This window comes from Carcharhinus amblyrhynchos, chromosome 8, assembly GCF_965287045.1.
Source record: "Carcharhinus amblyrhynchos chromosome 8, sCarAmb.v2.hapA, whole genome shotgun sequence".
In the NCBI taxonomy this organism is placed as follows: domain Eukaryota; kingdom Metazoa; phylum Chordata; class Chondrichthyes; order Carcharhiniformes; family Carcharhinidae; genus Carcharhinus; species Carcharhinus amblyrhynchos.
The window spans coordinates 52715242-52732312 of NC_137331.1; the positions used below are offsets into that span (position 1 = coordinate 52715242).

The 17071-nt window shown below is 41.1% G+C and overlaps 1 protein-coding gene across 1 annotated transcript in view; it reads right to left on the bottom strand.

Annotated features, from left to right (window-relative positions):
• Positions 1–14523, bottom strand: part of LOC145346601 (cysteine-rich secretory protein LCCL domain-containing 1-like) — a 48645-nt gene extending 34122 nt beyond the window's left edge. The window contains exons 1-2 of the mRNA XM_080194066.1: positions 14344–14523; positions 13368–13786 (exon numbers count right to left, since the gene is read on the bottom strand). Of these exons, the coding sequence (XP_080050192.1) occupies positions 13368–13715 (348 nt within the window). The 5' untranslated portion in view covers positions 13716–13786; positions 14344–14523. The remainder of the gene's footprint in view (positions 1–13367; positions 13787–14343) is intronic.
• Positions 14524–17071: the final 2548 nt, after the last annotated feature.

Below are 17071 nucleotides of genomic sequence, written 5' to 3' on the forward strand. Positions count from 1 at the left end.
CATATAGGCAAGGGTCTGTGACAGAGACAAAGCAGTCTTGATCTGTATAGAGCAGTGATCTCAGATGCTGTAAGTGGAATAGAGGGAGACAGAGTGCATTAAAGCAGCAGAGGTTTTAGAATTTGAACTGAGAGCAACAAGGTAAGAGAGGATGTTTAAAATAGGTCTTGAACAATATTATACAAAATTCCCAGTCCCTGAGGGGCATGGACAGGGTGGATAGTCAGAAGCTTTTTCAAAGAATGGAAGAGTCAATTACTAGGGGGCATAGGTTCAAGGGCCAAGGTTAAAGGAGATGCATGAGGCAAGTGCCACAAAAGGTCTAACGTGTGGATAAAGAGAATGATCTCTCTAACCCACCACAACAAGCTATACACCACTGCCCCATCACTAACCCAACAGCATTCTCTAGCACTCAGGAGTCAATCCTAACATCTAGATCCTCACACATTTACCGACGGTGCCAATCTCACATTCGCCTCTCACCTTGACTACTTTCACCTACTCAGCTATGGTAGGAATTTTGTCCAAACACAGTACTATACAAACATACCATTTTGTCTTGCAAGAGAAGGGCTGGAATGTCTAACAGTGGAGAGAAGCAGAGCAGACATGACAGGGGACAAAGTTGCCTGCTTTTCTTTAGCCCCTCAGAGGAAATGGTTCTCAGAAACATGAGACTGGCAGAAACAGGATGACAGCATGTTCTTGCTTATGGCCTCAGTTCCCAGCTCACCTTCACGTTGCTAACGGGCATGATGAGCCAAATGCCAATGGTGTAATTATGGATCCCTTACTTCCCATTCCACCCCTCTCCTTCCTTCACCTGAAACATTCCCTGTTTTCATGCTCTTACTGCCAACTGCCAGCCACTAACGACCCAAATAAATGAAAGCAAACACACAGAACTAATGAAGCAACTGCGTCACTTGACCTGATACTGCAGCCACCAACTTAATATTGGCTCTGCGCATACCTCAGAGGGTAGAATAGAGTTAGATTTGAGTGAGTGAATCTTGAAGGCATAAGTGGCCTGCAGCCAGAGCAGGGACAAAGGATGGTTTGTTTGGCTGTTCCCTGGAGGATTAGATCACAGACGAGTTCTACTACAGAGGATCTTGTTGGAGAAGCACACAGGCCAGCACTGATGGGCACGTACACCCTGATGCCAGGTACATTGATTGGCCCACTGGGTGGCCTCCTGTCACTGACGAGTCTTCAGAAAAATTCAGCTTCCATTGCGCAGGGCTTTTTCATTCTTTGCAACCTCTGCGTCATCTCCCTGTTATGGTGCAGACCCAAAGGCAAAGACACTGCCGAACCCAAATTGGTTTGTGTGGACAGGTCATTTATTCCCAGTCACTCCTGTGAGGTTCTATCGCAATGCTTGTCAAATCCAGAAACTCTCCTGAGTATTTCTAGGCAGTTGGCGACAGCAGATGTTCCTAAAAATGACTTTACTTGAAAAAACTGAATGGCTGACCTTTTAAAAAATGTGTGTTCGGGGACCAGCTTGCTGTTTACCACGGAATTTGCCTGGTCCAAATCTAGTATCCTGGCACTGCTCAGCAGGTTGGCTTTTCTGACCCCAGGATAACACACATTCACAGCTAATGTACAGAGAGGGATGCTCATGCATGCACTAATTTCCTGATAAAACACTTGCATCAGATTGGGTTGCACAGGATAATTCAGTGCTGCGTGGCACTCCAGCAACACAGCTTGAGCGCTCCCTTGTGTCATTTTCAATGGGACTGAAGCATTGAATTTAGTGCCCAGTATCTTTTATTAAATGTGAGGCACGAACAGCACAGCCATTCAGCCCATTGCATCCATACCAGCTTCCTTCAAGTGTCCCTTCTAAAATCATTATTTCCGCATCCACCACCCTCATGGGCAGCTGGTTCCAAGTCATTATCACTCACTGCATTAAAAAGTTCTTTGTCTCATTCTCCCTTTGTCTCTTGCCCAAATTGTTAAATCTGTGCCTCTAGTCCGTGTACCATCAATTAATGGAAAGACTTCTCCTTGCTGATCTTAACAAAATCTGTCCCACACCTCTTTCAGCTCTCCCCTCAATTTCCTTTGCTCTAAAGAACAAGCCTAGTTTTTCCAACCTATCTTTGTGACTAACCACCCCCCTATGCCACCACCCCCTCAGTCCCTCTGCCCTGTATATGCTTTAAAATTGTGCCATTGAGTCTGTATTGCGTCTTCCCACCATTTCACCTAACTGCACCATCTCACTTTTCTGTATTAAAATCCTACTATCACATTTCTGCCCATTCTGTTAGCCGATCTATGTCCTATTGCAGTCAATTCATGTCACCATCACATTTGGCCATTCATTTAGTATCATTGGAAAATTTGCACCATATTTCGCTGCCAAGTCACTTATAAACAGTGAAGTGATTCTAACACAGATCCTCGGGGACATTATTGTCTACCACCCTTCAGTTTGAAAAATAGCCACCTACCATGATTCAATGCTCTCTGTCCTTCAGCCAATTTTTATCCAAATCCACATAAGTCTCAATTTGTTAACCAGCCTTTCGTGTGTATGTTGTCAAACACCTTCTTCGGATTTATATAGACAACACCCACAACACAAGTCTTTGCAAGTAACCTTTGTTATTCCCCAATTTCTCCCCATTAATCTTTGGGCGGAATTTTCCTATCCCACCACAGGAATTGGTGCAGGCAGGTCGAAGGTCCATTGACCTCCGGCGGGCTTTTCTGGTCTTGGGGCAAGCATCGCTGGAAAGTCCGCCCCTTAGTATTAATTTCCCTAGTTGCCTCTGTTGGTGAAGTGAATTAAGGCACTTCTTCAGAGTTGTGAAGTTGATCTTTGTAAAGATGTAAAGAATGCTTATAAAGTAGTAAAAGAATTGTAAAAACTGTTAGAGGGAATAAAACTGTTGTTTTTGTGTTCAATGCTGGAACATTTAAAATGCAGGTACGCATAGTACACAAATGGCAACATTTATTTCAGAGACCAAAAATCTTGGTAACCGGCTCTGCAGGTTTTTGCATTTTTGTTAGCCGATGAATTTAAAGAAGACATTCAGCTGACAGTCTATGAGTTTAAAGAAAACACTCAGCTAAAAGGAACCTATCATATTTGGATTTTGCTGTTGTTGTCAATCTGAGGCCAATCGAGTACAGGAATGTTGATAGGTCATAAGGATTAAAAAAGAGGAGCTAACTGCTTTGAGTTCAGTTCCATCAGGAGTTCAACCAGAAGGAGACCAGACCACCTGAAGCAGTTAAAGGCAGTTAGGTCAACTGGACCAGTTAGTTCTTAACTCTGCCAGCTTCAGATAGGTCTTAAAATAATTCACCCCCTAATCAACGAAAAGTACAAAATCCATCAGCGCTTACAGACAACAGACAACTATAGAAGAACTCCAAAAAGCTTCCAAATTCCATCAAGTCTGGGTGTATCATTTCTTTGACAGTGACTAGAATTGTTATTTCTGTTTTGGGCAATGAATATTCCTTGTATTATCCAAACAGCTTTTCAGTAGAACTGTACCTTAGATAATATGTTACTTGTTTAGTTAAAGTTCCTGGTTATTTAAATAAACTACCTTGTTAATTCTTCACTTAAAGCGAGTGTCAGGCCTCTATGTTAATGAATCTCGAAATGTTAATTAGGAACAGATAACACCTTCCCAAATAGTTAAACAGATTACAACATGAGGCAAAAGGGATTGAGTTCTGTATCATAACTCTAGGTAAAAGGCACTAAATAAATTAAGTTGCTGTTTTAAGTAGATTGCAAAAAAGAGTTATTTTCATGATTAGGGAAACCTTCATATTAACATTTTTTGCAAGTTATTTAAATTCCTTGCATATATCTTCATTTATTATTTATGTTGAAATTTTATTACAAAAGGAAATTGTTTTCTCATAAGTTTATCTTTATGGACATTCACCATGACGTTGTACATCCTGGATGTTTTTGAATTCCAGCAACACAGTCCCTTCGCTTTTAACATTAACAGAAGTGTTATTAAGGTACATATATTCTCAGTTTCTATTTTCCCATCCTTGATTTTCAGTCCTGGACTTTGGGTTCTGACTTTTCTCTTTGTTTCTGCACAGAGCACATTCCCTCCAAAGAGAACAGACTCTTTTCTTGGGTCGAACTCTACCAAAAAAAGGGACAGATTTGTTATATCTAATGGTTGCTTCCTGCTCCTGGAAATTCTAATGCTCCCATGAGGAAATAAACAAAAACGAACATGACTTTTCCTTCCTCTGCCCCTCTTTTATCTGTAAAGTCGATGCTATAATAATACCATATATCCATGTACCTAACACTGCTGTTTATTTTAACAGCTGTGATAACACAGTCCCAATCTTAGTATTTTGTTACCTATATTGTTGAGTTCAATGAAATGGTTATTAGATCAATCCTACCGTTAATTTAGTACATATAATTTTTACAAATTCAACTAAAAGTTGTATCATAAACATAAAGGAAATGTGATGTGGTTAAAAACAATTAATTGTGCATCTGGAAAGAAATTGGCATCTGTTTCTAGACTCAGTAGCCCACATTACGGAATGAAGAAACCTTCTTTTGCGATCTGAGCTTGTTTCCTATCCAAGACTCTTTATTCATGATTGCACATCATTTGCATTTCAATCATTCAACAGTTTTGTGCCTCAAGGGATGTAGCTGTTTATTTTTTATCCATGAAGGCACTCGGTTCTACTTACTTTTCCCAGACCAGAATTACCAGTGAGGTCAACCTACTGTTTGTTCCACACTTTTCAGATCCTGGAAATATTATCTGTGTGTCTTCTGGTAACCAAGTTTTTATAGACTTACACAGGTATATGAACACATGAACAAATGTTTCTCTAAAAAAAATGTGAATAGCTTGGATATGAATTTGGGTTCAGTCCAGCCTGTTGTTTGATTGTTGCGGGTACCTTTTATGGGACAGAGGTGTCCGATGATTGTGTGCACACACGTGCTGTAAATTGCTGTCATGTTGTTGAAAGCCTTAGCAGTGTACACTTAACATCCACTGGAATTATGCAGAGCAGGAAGATCATGACATCAACCACCTTACGATACTGCTTTAACACCAGCTCTGCTATTTTAGAGCTCAGTGCTCGAACCAATACCCTCTTTTAACCTCGTACCACTGACCACGCATTCAATAGCAATAAAGAACGTCTGACACTACTTAAAGAGGTCATCAGCTTTCTTAAAAATTTTAACATCATTCTTCAAGTTTCAAAGGCAATGCACAGAGTGGACAGGGCAATCCGTTACTCCATCTCCTCACTTGCTCCTAAAATAATTCAAATTAAATTCAATTTATGGTCCCCACAAGAGAGACATGCAAAATCCAAGCTGACAAGAAACCTGGAAGATGATCTTGGGCTTGATCTGATGCCAGATCTGAGCCAAAAGGCTGATAAGTGATCAGATTAAATAATGGCTGATTTCATCTGGCTGATGGTCTGATTCTCCGAGCGTTTGATGCTGACTATTGTTGCTTCATTCCTGCCTAAGAGTAGTTAAGAGTCGGCCACACTGTCTGGAGTGACATAAAAGCCAGAACAGATAAAGCGAGCAAATTTTCTTATCTAAAAGACATTAATGAATCAGATGGGTCTTTACCACAATCCAGCAGCTAGATGGTCACCATTGTTGATTTATTCTAAATTTCCAATTTAGTTAATTAGTCAATCAAATTCAAATTCCTCAAATGAATTCTCTGGCTCAGTCATCCAGTCCTTTGAATAATTGGTTCATGAACAGAACCAATATACTCCCGTTCCCATATCATTATCTTCTTGTTGCTCCGCTACCTGGCCAGTTTTTGTGTGTCTACAAGTTGCAAGACAGAAGCATTAGGCTATGCTGCAGGGAAGAGATAAGGCAAGTAGTTATTTCCTGTTCTATGTCTCCTGTCTGTAAGAGACAGAAAAATGTGCAGTCAGTTTTTTCAGAAAAGGTGAAAAGAAAAAAATGCAAATACTGAAAATATTAAACAAAATAAGGCAGAATATACTGTACACAAGTATATGATGTATTGACGTTGCATAGAAATACAGACAGCATGTCTGATTGCTTTTTGTAGTTCACACTAACTATACATCAGCTGCGGTGGCGGGCGGGGGGGGTTGCAAATTAAATTTCTTCCTGGTAACTTTTAAAGTTAAATTATTCTGCTTAAAGTAAGCCTGTACTCTTTAAGGATAGATGAATGGCTGTTGATGTAAGTTATGGCAAAATGCAGGAAGTAAATCTGGTCTGGAAAACATCAAAGAGTGGCACAACGTGGGAAAAGACAGTGTCCAAAGTGGTGGATGATGTATGCACATTGTGAGGTGTAGGTGTGAGGCTTGCAACTGTCATATAATTGTGAGGAAGCTGTGGAGCCTGTGAATGTTAGACTTGAACCATGATTGATAGAAATTGTTGTTAGGTGAGTGATGTGGTGAATTGAGCAGTTGAGGCTAGTGGTGCAGCCGGTAGGATAGGAGATTTGAAGATTCTTTCACTGACCTTGATGACTCAGTGAGGTCAATGAACTTCTTGCAGCACTGAATCCAAGTCCTTGGGGAAGGGATCTTGGCATTGCCTTCCATAACTATGTATTTCCACTGTCTTTTCAACATGTACCTGAAGGAATTCCTGGCTTCCTATGGATACAGGGCAGAAATCTACATTTCACTCCTCCACCAAGGTCTCCAGTGCAGTGTCTAAAAACCATGGATGTTGTCGCATGTTGTGCCACTCTTCAATGTTTCCCTGACCAGATTCATTTCCTGCATTTTGTCATAATTTACATCAACAATCATTCATCATCTTTCAAGAGTGCAGGCTTAGCTTTAAAAGTTACCAGGTAGAAATGAATATGCACCCCCCCCCACCTCCCCGCCCCACCACTCCCTCCCCAACCCCCCAGCTAATGCGTGCAAACAAGGTTAGCGCGGACTACAAAAAGCAGTCAGACATGAAGTTGGCATGCTGCCTATATTTCAACCCAACATCAATGGATTAAATAACCTGAGTACTTAGAGTATTTTCTTCCTTTATTTAATATTTTGGTATTTGCGTTGTTTTTCTTTTCATCTTTTCTGAAAGACTAGTTAACACTGTCAGCATGCTTTGATCAATAACTAGTACTTGTACAAATTCCCTTGGCTTCATGTTGTAACTTCCAGTGGAGTATATTTTCCTTTTATAAACAATGAGGAGTCCAGTGAAAGCATTTATCTTATTCTTTTAGATCAGTTAATTGACTAAGTAACGAATATTTTTGCTGAGAAACAACTGTGGGCATTTGTCCGGATCATAAGGGGACTCCTCTCTAATATATACATTAAGGTGCAGTGTTGTTGAAGAGCACTGAGGAGCTTTACTCTTCAACTGCTCCTTCTGAGCCAGCAGTTTAAAGCTGCAATTCCCCACTGCTATCTACCCTCTGCCCCCATTCTCCCTCCATTATGTTTTGATAGATTATAGTTGAGAATTAAAAGCATGAAAAAAAAGTAAAGATTTTATTTGGCTTTAATTAACTACTTTGAACTCCTGAATTTCAAGAGATTCACCTATGCCATTATTTTTCTGTCAAAGTGACTGCAACTGCAAGAAGAAAATTGACATGATTCCTGGAAATTTAATCATCGAGGACTTAACTTGGGCAGCAGAGCAATGATAATCATTCTGCACTGTTTCATTGAGAACAACAACAAAGCAAAGCCAAAATCCCATTAAATTATTGCACAGCATAAATAATGGCATAGCTCCTGCCACAAATTCCTCAGGCTTTTGAATTTGTTCTACAATGTAAATGGGAGAAATGTGCTGCCTCAATGGCAACAGTCTCTAGGAAATTCTGAGTCATTTAAAAAGTCTCTGCATCAATTTTATCAGGAGTGATTTCCTCACTTAGGCTCCTGGCATCGGTAGTCCTGCCTGGAGCGCATATCAGAAATTTGAGTGGACATTGCACACAATTTTCCAAATAACAATTTAAATCATTGGAAAATTATGCACTGTTCAAGTCTGAATTTCCAGTATAAGCAACTGTGAAGTCAGCTTCACCCACAGCAGTGTCAGAAAATTATCCAAGTAAAGCAGTTAGCAGATCCTGTTGTCCTAATACTTCATAAAATTTGAAATCCAAACAATTAAAACAGCCACCCAGAGAGGTACTCAAAACTTTAAGGTGTCCTAGGGTCAATTTGGGTCCCAACTCCTGAGTGATACTGTTACTCTGCATTGATGTGTATCCAAGGCTGTAGAAGTACCAATATAATCAATATCCCTTAACAGTTATGATTAGACTACAGAGAGAGTGTGACCCACGTTTTGAGAGCATCCACTATTATTTTATATCCTTCAAAACGACATTGATTGTATGCTAAACTATTTAGAAGTGAAAGGAGCTTCGTGTAAATAGCATTTTCATGTACTAATTCTCATGGTGTGTTTTTGCTTCACATATTTTTGTATGTTTTTGTATGTTTCTTTAATTTATCAAATATTATTAAAAAGAGTGGGAAAGATCAAAGAGTATGGTGGCTTGCTTTTGAGGTCTGACTTTCAACGTAATTAAATAATGTTTCTATGAGATATTTGTGTACATCAAAACATTGCTGAGTAGACACAAAACAGTTTAAACTATGTTAACAAAAAGAATGACAGTTCTGCACTTTGTTAGATTACATAAGACATTTACTAAAATCACAAGAAGTTTGTCAATGTCTCAACATTTGTTACTGCAAAGAAATATATTTAATTATTCCTTAGAATCCCTACAGTGCAGAAGGAGACTATTCGGCCCATCGAGTCTGCACCGACCACAATCCCACCCAGGCCCTATCCCCATACCCACCTATTTATCCTGCTGATTCCCTAACACTAATGTTCAATTTATCATGGCCAATCCACCTAACCCGCACATCTTTGGACTGTGGGAGGAAACCGGAGCACCTGGAAGAAACCCATGCAGACATGGGGAGAATGTGCAAACTCCATATAGACAGTGACCTGAGACCAGATTTGAACCTGGGTCCCTGCCACTGTGAAGCAGCAGTGCTAACCATCGTGTGTTTGATGTTTTCTTAATGTTTAAGTACATTAAAGGGAAGGGATTATTGGAAAGCACTAGTTACAGGATATGCCTTCTTCATTTGTTTACCAGGAAATCTGCTCTCTTCTAGTTGGATCAAGTTATCTTCACGTTGGCTAATTAAGAATTCATATAAATTACTGAAGTCTAGGTCAGACATCTATTGATTGTGGACTAAACTAAGATGATCCAGTGTTATATACTTACTGTTCCCAATGTTTCATTGGAAATTGTAAAAAATAATTAAAACTCCATAGTTAAAAAAGGCATTCAAGTTGCATATTGAGAAAGTCAACACAACCTGACCTAGATTCAACTTTATAAATCCAAAAGTGTGCAAGCGCACCACACGTTTATTTATTAAAATATACAAGCAAAATAGTCTATTTGTACTGTGACTTAAAATTCAGTGTGATTAATTAAAACAGTAATTGACAGCAATAACATGACATTACAAATAGAACAATCATTCATATAAACAAGGAGCAGGAGTAGGCCAGTCAGCCCCCGTTTCATCATTTAATAAGGTCATGACTGATCTGACAGTAACCTTAAATCTGTAACCTGCCCACTTCCAATAACCTATCAGCTCCTTGTTTGACAAGAATCTATCCACCTCTGACTTAAAAATATTCAAAGACACTTGCCAGAATTTTGCAACATCCCAGGCAGCAGGCTTCCCCCGGCTTTGCCGCTCACTGCATCGGGATCTTGTGGTCCTGCCAAAATCAATGGCAATTTGCATGGTTCACATATCCCGTCAAAAAGGAACCCGGGATGGGGGCTGATTCTGATGATACCAGAACATGCCACCAGCAGGAAGGGCCATAAAATCCCACCCTTTCTTTCCACTACCTTCTGAGGAAGAAATTTCCAAAGACTTACAACGCTTTGAGAGAAAAAAAACTGGCCTCATCTCCGTCTTAAATGGGCGAATTCTTATTTTTCAAATGCATCCAAGTAATTTTGCTTTCTTGCAGTCATCTGAGCCACCACCAAAATGTCAAAATGAGAGCACTGCAGAGAAACACTGCAAATTAAGTGCTTCCCTATGTAGCTTGCTCTCTCGTTCTTCTGCACAGTGGAATTCTGCAGAATTTGCTGTATCACTGAGGAAATGACACAGGTGCGGTTACATATTTCCTTCATGTCATTGAAAGCGAAAGCACAGTGTGGTTATTACACTGCCAAACACCAACATACGAGAAATCCTATTCAAACACTATCGTAAAGAGAACGTTCCAGGTCGTTGGCGCTAGTCATCAGCTAAGTCTTACAGTGGTTTTAAAATTCTGGAAGAAGCTTTATTTAATGAAATGGTGCTGAATAGTATTTGAATCAAATAGGTTAACGTGTTTGATAAAATTCCACCGGCTGATATTTTATCAAGTGCGTTAACCCATTTATTTCAAACTGATTAACACCTTCATAAATACCAAAGAGGTATTTCACATGCTCTGATTGCATGCTTGTTACACATGGAACCTTACGCCTTCCAAGAAGAAACACGGTACACTAAAACAGTGAAAGTGAACAGTGTAAGTGAAAGTGTAACAAAAAAAACAATCCCCCCACTGGCATCAATTCATATGTTTTGCTCTAACAGTACTGATGAAAGAAATTAAGGCTTTTTAAAAGAGGTGGCAAGTTATTCCAAGAGCACATTGTGTAACTGCAACAAAATTAACAGAATTGCAGCAATTGCCTTTTGGAACAGTGGGCAGAATTTTGAACTGAGCTGGGTCCACTGCACCTGCATTGTAGATTTCAGGGGCAAGCCTGCTCTGTGGTTTACCCCACTGCCACTTAACATATGATGGGCATTATCCAAGGAGGAAGTCCCACTTCAGTGAGGTGCCAATCAATGAAATGACTTGCAGCACCACCAGATCACTGGTAGGACTGCATCCAGCCATCAGAAATCTTCACTGGAGCCAGATGGAAGGGTGGTAGGGATGTGGGGGGGGATTTGGTAGGTTAGGCAAGCAGATGAGGGGATGGGATGCTTGGGTGGACAGGCCAGTCAAGGGAAGAAACCTGGGGGAGAAGATCTAGGGAGTGGAGTTCATAAAAGAGGTACCTCCGCCCCTTGCCAGCCAGAAGTCTAAGCAGCGAAAGCTGCCAGGCTTCCCATTCAGCAGTGGCCTTTGGCTGACATAGGAAAAATAGCACTTGGATGGGAGAACATCCTGAAGTGATCATTAACTGGCAGCTTAATTGCCCCATGGGCTCAGGCCACCTAATATTGTGGTTGAGGTAGATGCTGGGAACAATACCCAAGTTTATGCAACATCCACTACCCCTGCCCTTCCAAATTATCAAAACAAATATAAAAAGATAACAGAACAAGTTCAACACAAATGTGGGGTAGTACATTCTGGTAGGACAAAAAGGGACGTCACTACTTGGAAGGTGCAAGTCTAGGCAGGGTGGAGGAGTGAGAAGGTCACAGAGTATAGATACACGAATCACTAAATACTGTACCACCAAGTTAGCATGGTCTTAAAAACGCAAACCAAGCACTAGGCTTTATTTCTAGATGGATATAACTGAAGAACATGACAAGTTATACTAAACCTGTATCAGACTTTGGTTACACTCACAGTACTGCATGCAGTTCTGCTCACCATATCATATAGAGGACACACAGGGACTGGAGAGGATGCAGAGAAGATTCACAAGGATAATGGCAGAAATAAATGGATCTGCATATCAAAAAGGGATTGACAGGTTGGGTCAACTTGACGGTGCAGAGGGACCTCGGGGTCCTTGTGCATGAGTCGCAAAAACCCAGCTTGCAGGTGCAGCAGGTGGTCAGGAAGGCGAATGGGATGCTGGCCTTCATAGCGAGGGGGATTGAATATAAAAGTAGGGGGGTCTTGCTGCAGCTGTATAGGGCATTGGTGAGGCCGCAGCTGGAGTACTGTGTGCAGTTTTGGGCGCCGCACCTGCGCAAAGATATTTTGGCCTTGGAGGGAGTGCAGAGGAGGTTTACTAGGCTGATACCGGAGTTGAGGGGGTTGAACTATGAGGAGAGGCTGAATAAACTAGGCTTGTACTCGTTAGAGTTTAGAAGAATGAGGGGAGATCTCATTGAGACGTATAAGATGATGAATGGGATGGATAGGATCGAGGTGGAGAGACTCTTCCCACTCAAAAAAGACAGTAGGACTAGGGGGCACAGCCTCAAGATAAAGGGGGGGCGGTTTAGAACGGAGTTGAGGAGGAACTTCTTCACTCAAAGGGTGGTGAATCTCTGGAATTCTCTGCCCGTTGAAGTGGTGGAGGCTGCCTCGCTAAATATTTTTAAGACGCGGGTTGATGGGTTTTTGATAAGAGAGGGGATTAAGGGTTATGGGGAGAGGGCGGGAAGGTGGAACTGAGCCGCGACAGATCAGCCATGATCTTATTGAATGGCGGGGCAGGCTCGAGGGGCTGGATGGCCTACTCCTGCTCCTATTTCTTATTTCTATTTCTAAAAAAGACTGAGGGTGACCAAAGATGGGTGTTTAACATTTTAAAAATGTTTTGGTAGAGTCTGAATGTTTCCTTTCTTGGGGACAACCATAACTAGAGGCATCGATATAAGATTCTCATCAAGTAATCCAAAGGGGAATTCAGAGGAAATCTCTTTACCCAGAGTGGTGGGAATATAAAACTCACTATCACAGGAAGTGGATGATGCAAATTGAATAGATAAATTTGAGGTGAAGATTTTGAGGGAGAAGGGAAGAGATTGATAGATTTGGAATAAGGCAAACTGGGAGGAGGCTCATAATCATCAGTATAGACTGGCTGGGCTGAATGGCCTGTTTCACATCCTATATAATTCCATGTAAGACTTTATTCATATAAAGCATTTGGTGCTGAGACAAGGGGACACATTTTATTTGTATCTATAAATTTAAGCAATTTCCTAACATGACTGAGATTTCTGCAGAAATCCAGGACAATTTTGGCCATGACATGAGATGTCACACTGAACAATTTCAAATGCAAATAAATGACATAAAGGTCATTTGATCCTTCTAAAGGAAATTAATAGAAACTTCCACTTTACTTTGTGACTGTTTAAAAAGAAAGCAGACACTTCAACTGTTTTCTCCTTACCAGAAAGTGCTGCTTGGTTTTTGCACTGGTTACCAAGGATGGAACTTGAAGAATAAAACTTCTGCTCCTAATTCCCAACAAGCAACATTTCTTAGTTTTAATGGTTAAGCATTTATGATGTTTTGAAGCAGAAATGTATGCACTTACCATATATTCCATGTTAGCGGCACTTGGTGATACCTGACCTCTTAATTTATTATGAAGATCCAAGATTACTTGTCTATCAATGTCTGTGATAGATCTTTTTGACCTTCTGGATGTTTCCTGCTGTTCATTTTGATCCATATATTTTCTCATGATTGAATCCAAAGTATTAGTAAAATTGTTGCTCATTTGGGTGACTGTTTCAGTTGTCAAGGGTTCTTCCCGGTTTTCCTTAAATGTTGCCAACATTACATCCAATTTGGAAGTAACATTGGGGCTCATCATCGCAGCTGTTTGTGCAATGAGTAGCAGAGCAGTCAGCCTTATCCATCCCAACTTTGAACACTTCATGATGAATAACTTCTAAACACTCTGAGATTAGCTCCAAGACACTTCACTCAAAATCCCTTCCACATTTGAGGCTGAAATGATAAAAAGTGCACTATTTGCAGGTGAAAAGACTCAAGCATCTTAAGTTACCAAATAACAAAAGGTAAATGGTCCTGTGTTGGGAGGAAAAATGTGGCACTTGTGTTGTCATAGAGACAACCCAGGACACCAGTAAATGTATATGTCCATTCATGCAAAGGCTGCCTTAGCTGCAGGCACCCAGGCCATTTTTACAAACAAGTGGGCAAGTGGGGGTGGGGGAGGTCTGAACCATATGGGGAGGTCTCTAAGCCATGAATTACGTGGGGGGTCTGGACCATTAATATTGTGGGCGGGAGGGGGGGTGGTCTCTGAACCATGAACGATGTTGGGATGAGGTTCAGGACCATCAATTATGTGGGGGGGTCTCTGGGCCATGAATTATGTTTGGGGGGCGCGGTGTTCTCTGGACCATAAGCTGCTGGTGTGCAGCCTGAGACAGTCAATCCACTCCCTGGACCCGGGTACTTGGAGATCCTGGGAACACAATTAGCTGGAACAGTTTTAAACTGGTGCTCAGTCCTTGCTGAATGATTCAGGCGACACTCACCTTCAATCTTCACACAATCTCCAACTCTTGCGTTCGTTCTGATGTATAAAGTGTTTTTTTATTGCTATGTATCTGTAACTTTTGAATGAAGAAAATAACAAAATGCGATTGGAGAGGCGTTCCTTCGCTGGGGGGAGGGTGTTGACGGTGCTATCCCGGTGTTGGCAGTGCTGTGCTGCCTCCGCCGCTGCTGCTGCTCCAAGAGCGGGGCGCCTGCTCTCCGCCGCCGCCTTTATCCACAGCTCAGTGACGTGTTCACCCGCGCCCCACACGGCGGCGCAGCGCCCACTCCCATAAACAGCATCCAGAGAGGGAAGGAGCGAGCCAGATACACTGGGAATGCACACACAGGCCAATGCCACAAAGGAAAACCCCAAAGACAGGGCAAACCAAACAGAGCAATTGTAATTCAAAAAATAAAACAAATGCACAAAAGACAATCCAAAAATGGGAGAAATCTAGAAAAAAAATCTCAGAGAAAATGGGATGAGGGGGCAAATACAGAAAAAAAAGTCAGAATAAGGGAAGAGAGATGACCCTAAAATTGGTAATTAAGCCAAAAGGGTAATGGGGCAGAGAGAGTAATTTAGGAGGGGAAATCATCTAAAAACAAGGAGCTAAACAGAGAGGAGGCAGTAAACAATAAAGATCTTTCAGGAAATGGGGCAACAGAAAGTGAGAAATAATTCAGAGGGAGCAGTCGGTAACAAAGGCAATGAAATTCAAGGGGCAATCAAAACAAAGGCAATAATAAAGAAAGGCAATCCAGGAGCTGGAAAAACATCAAATAATGGAGTAAATTGGTAAGAGCAACGATGACAAAAGGGGTAATCCAGAGGGGGCTCGTTGTAGTTATCTCTAGAGAAGGCGGATCAGCGCAAAGGGATGGAGAGGTTCAGTAGTAATCCTAGAAACAGAACAAAAAAGGTTAATCAGAGAACGTGGCAGGAAAGAGAATTAATTTAGAGGTCAGACAATCCAAATAAATTGGACTGCAATCAGAGGGACAAGAAACCAATAAGGAAAAAGGGGACAATCCAAACCAGAAGATGGGAGAGGAGCAGGCAGAACCGCAAATTGTGGGAGGGGGGAACAACCAAACAAGGAGGAAATCCATAGATAAGTGGCAATTTAAAATATACGGGCAATTCAGAATGATCAACACACAAAAAAAAGTCCAGAGAAAGGTTCATATAGTTTAATACTTCCAAAAATAGCAAACTAGAGAAAGCAGAAAAACAGAGTGTCCAAAATGTAGAGGAATTCCATAAAGAGGTTCTGGAAAGGAAATAATCTCGAGAGATAAGGTGGGATAACGCAGAGAGAGAGCCGGGGCGTTAGTAATTCAGCAAGTGGAGTAGCAAGGTTGCAACCATACAGAGAGACACTAAATTAAAGAAACGACACCAACACAGGGACAGTGCAGAGAATGGGGGTGTTTAGATTTTAAATGTGCACTATATACTTCAAGTACAGCGTCACAGTCTCTCACTTAAACAGATTCCACTTCCGTTACAATCAGTTTATCTTTACTGTCCAATATCTCATCCGCATTTTCAGAATAGCCTGCAGTAGTCCCACCCACTTTTAAATACTAGTTGGTGTTCCCTGAATTTTTAATATTTTCCCTTTTCTGTTGCAACTATCCAGTATTAATGACTGTCTTTTTTTATCTCCTGAATATCATGTTTTGTAAAAGATCCTAGTATTTTTATTAATGTAGTTAAAGTGCTTCCCAGCAATGTTGTGATCCACTTATGGAGATGCTTGTCAAATGATGTTGGCTAGCTCCCAATTTGCTTTTGTTCTATATATATATATATAAAGCAGCCTTAGCACTCAGATGAGTGAGGTATATGTAGGACACTGTTAATTCAATTGGAGTTGTATAAGTTATTATACAATCAGTGTGCCTTTGGCTCGGAGAAACATCAGTTATGATCCAAGTATGTGTAATGGACGGAGATACTGAGTCATTTGCTGAACATCTACCTGCTTAATGAAGTGATGCTACCTATTATTTTTGGCATACTAATACATAAAACACATAAGGTTCTTAGTAAATCCAGTTTTGAAGAGCTTAAACAATCAGATTATCTAAGTATTCAATGTCCCTTTAATCATTTTTATTTGAAACATCAAGGGAGAAAATGTCAGTTTATTATATGTGGAAGACAAAACAGTTCATTGTGTTACTGACTCACAGAATTATATGTCTATCATTTGACAATAGTTCATTCAAGTTTAAGTGAAACCTATTTTGCAGTACTTTATACTCTCTGCCATGGCATGTTTGGAGACGGGGATATTTAAAAGGGCTGGATGATGGATATCCTGCCACTTTCCTGCCTCCACCCTGATTAAATCTGTGGTGGGAAGGCCTGCTGCTGAATGAGGATGAAAAGGGGAAATTAATGTCCAGGTAAGGGTCTTTTCCTGCCACCACTGGCATTAACACAGCAGTGGCCAGGCATCCGAAGGGAAGAACAAGATGCAAACCTGTGTAGTTTGCTTATGGTCTCTCAAAGTGGGATCCTCATTCAAAGGCATTCAGTGTATGATGGACGGAACCAGCACTGGGAGGAAGGGTACCCACTAAGAGCCTTCCACCAGTCCTTGCTGCTTCGACCCCTAAATCCCCTCCCAGTGAAGCCCTCCATCACTTGTACTCGGCTTGGGTCACACTGCGATCCAGGGTTTCCGGTAGGTGTCATCTGGAGGAGTTGTT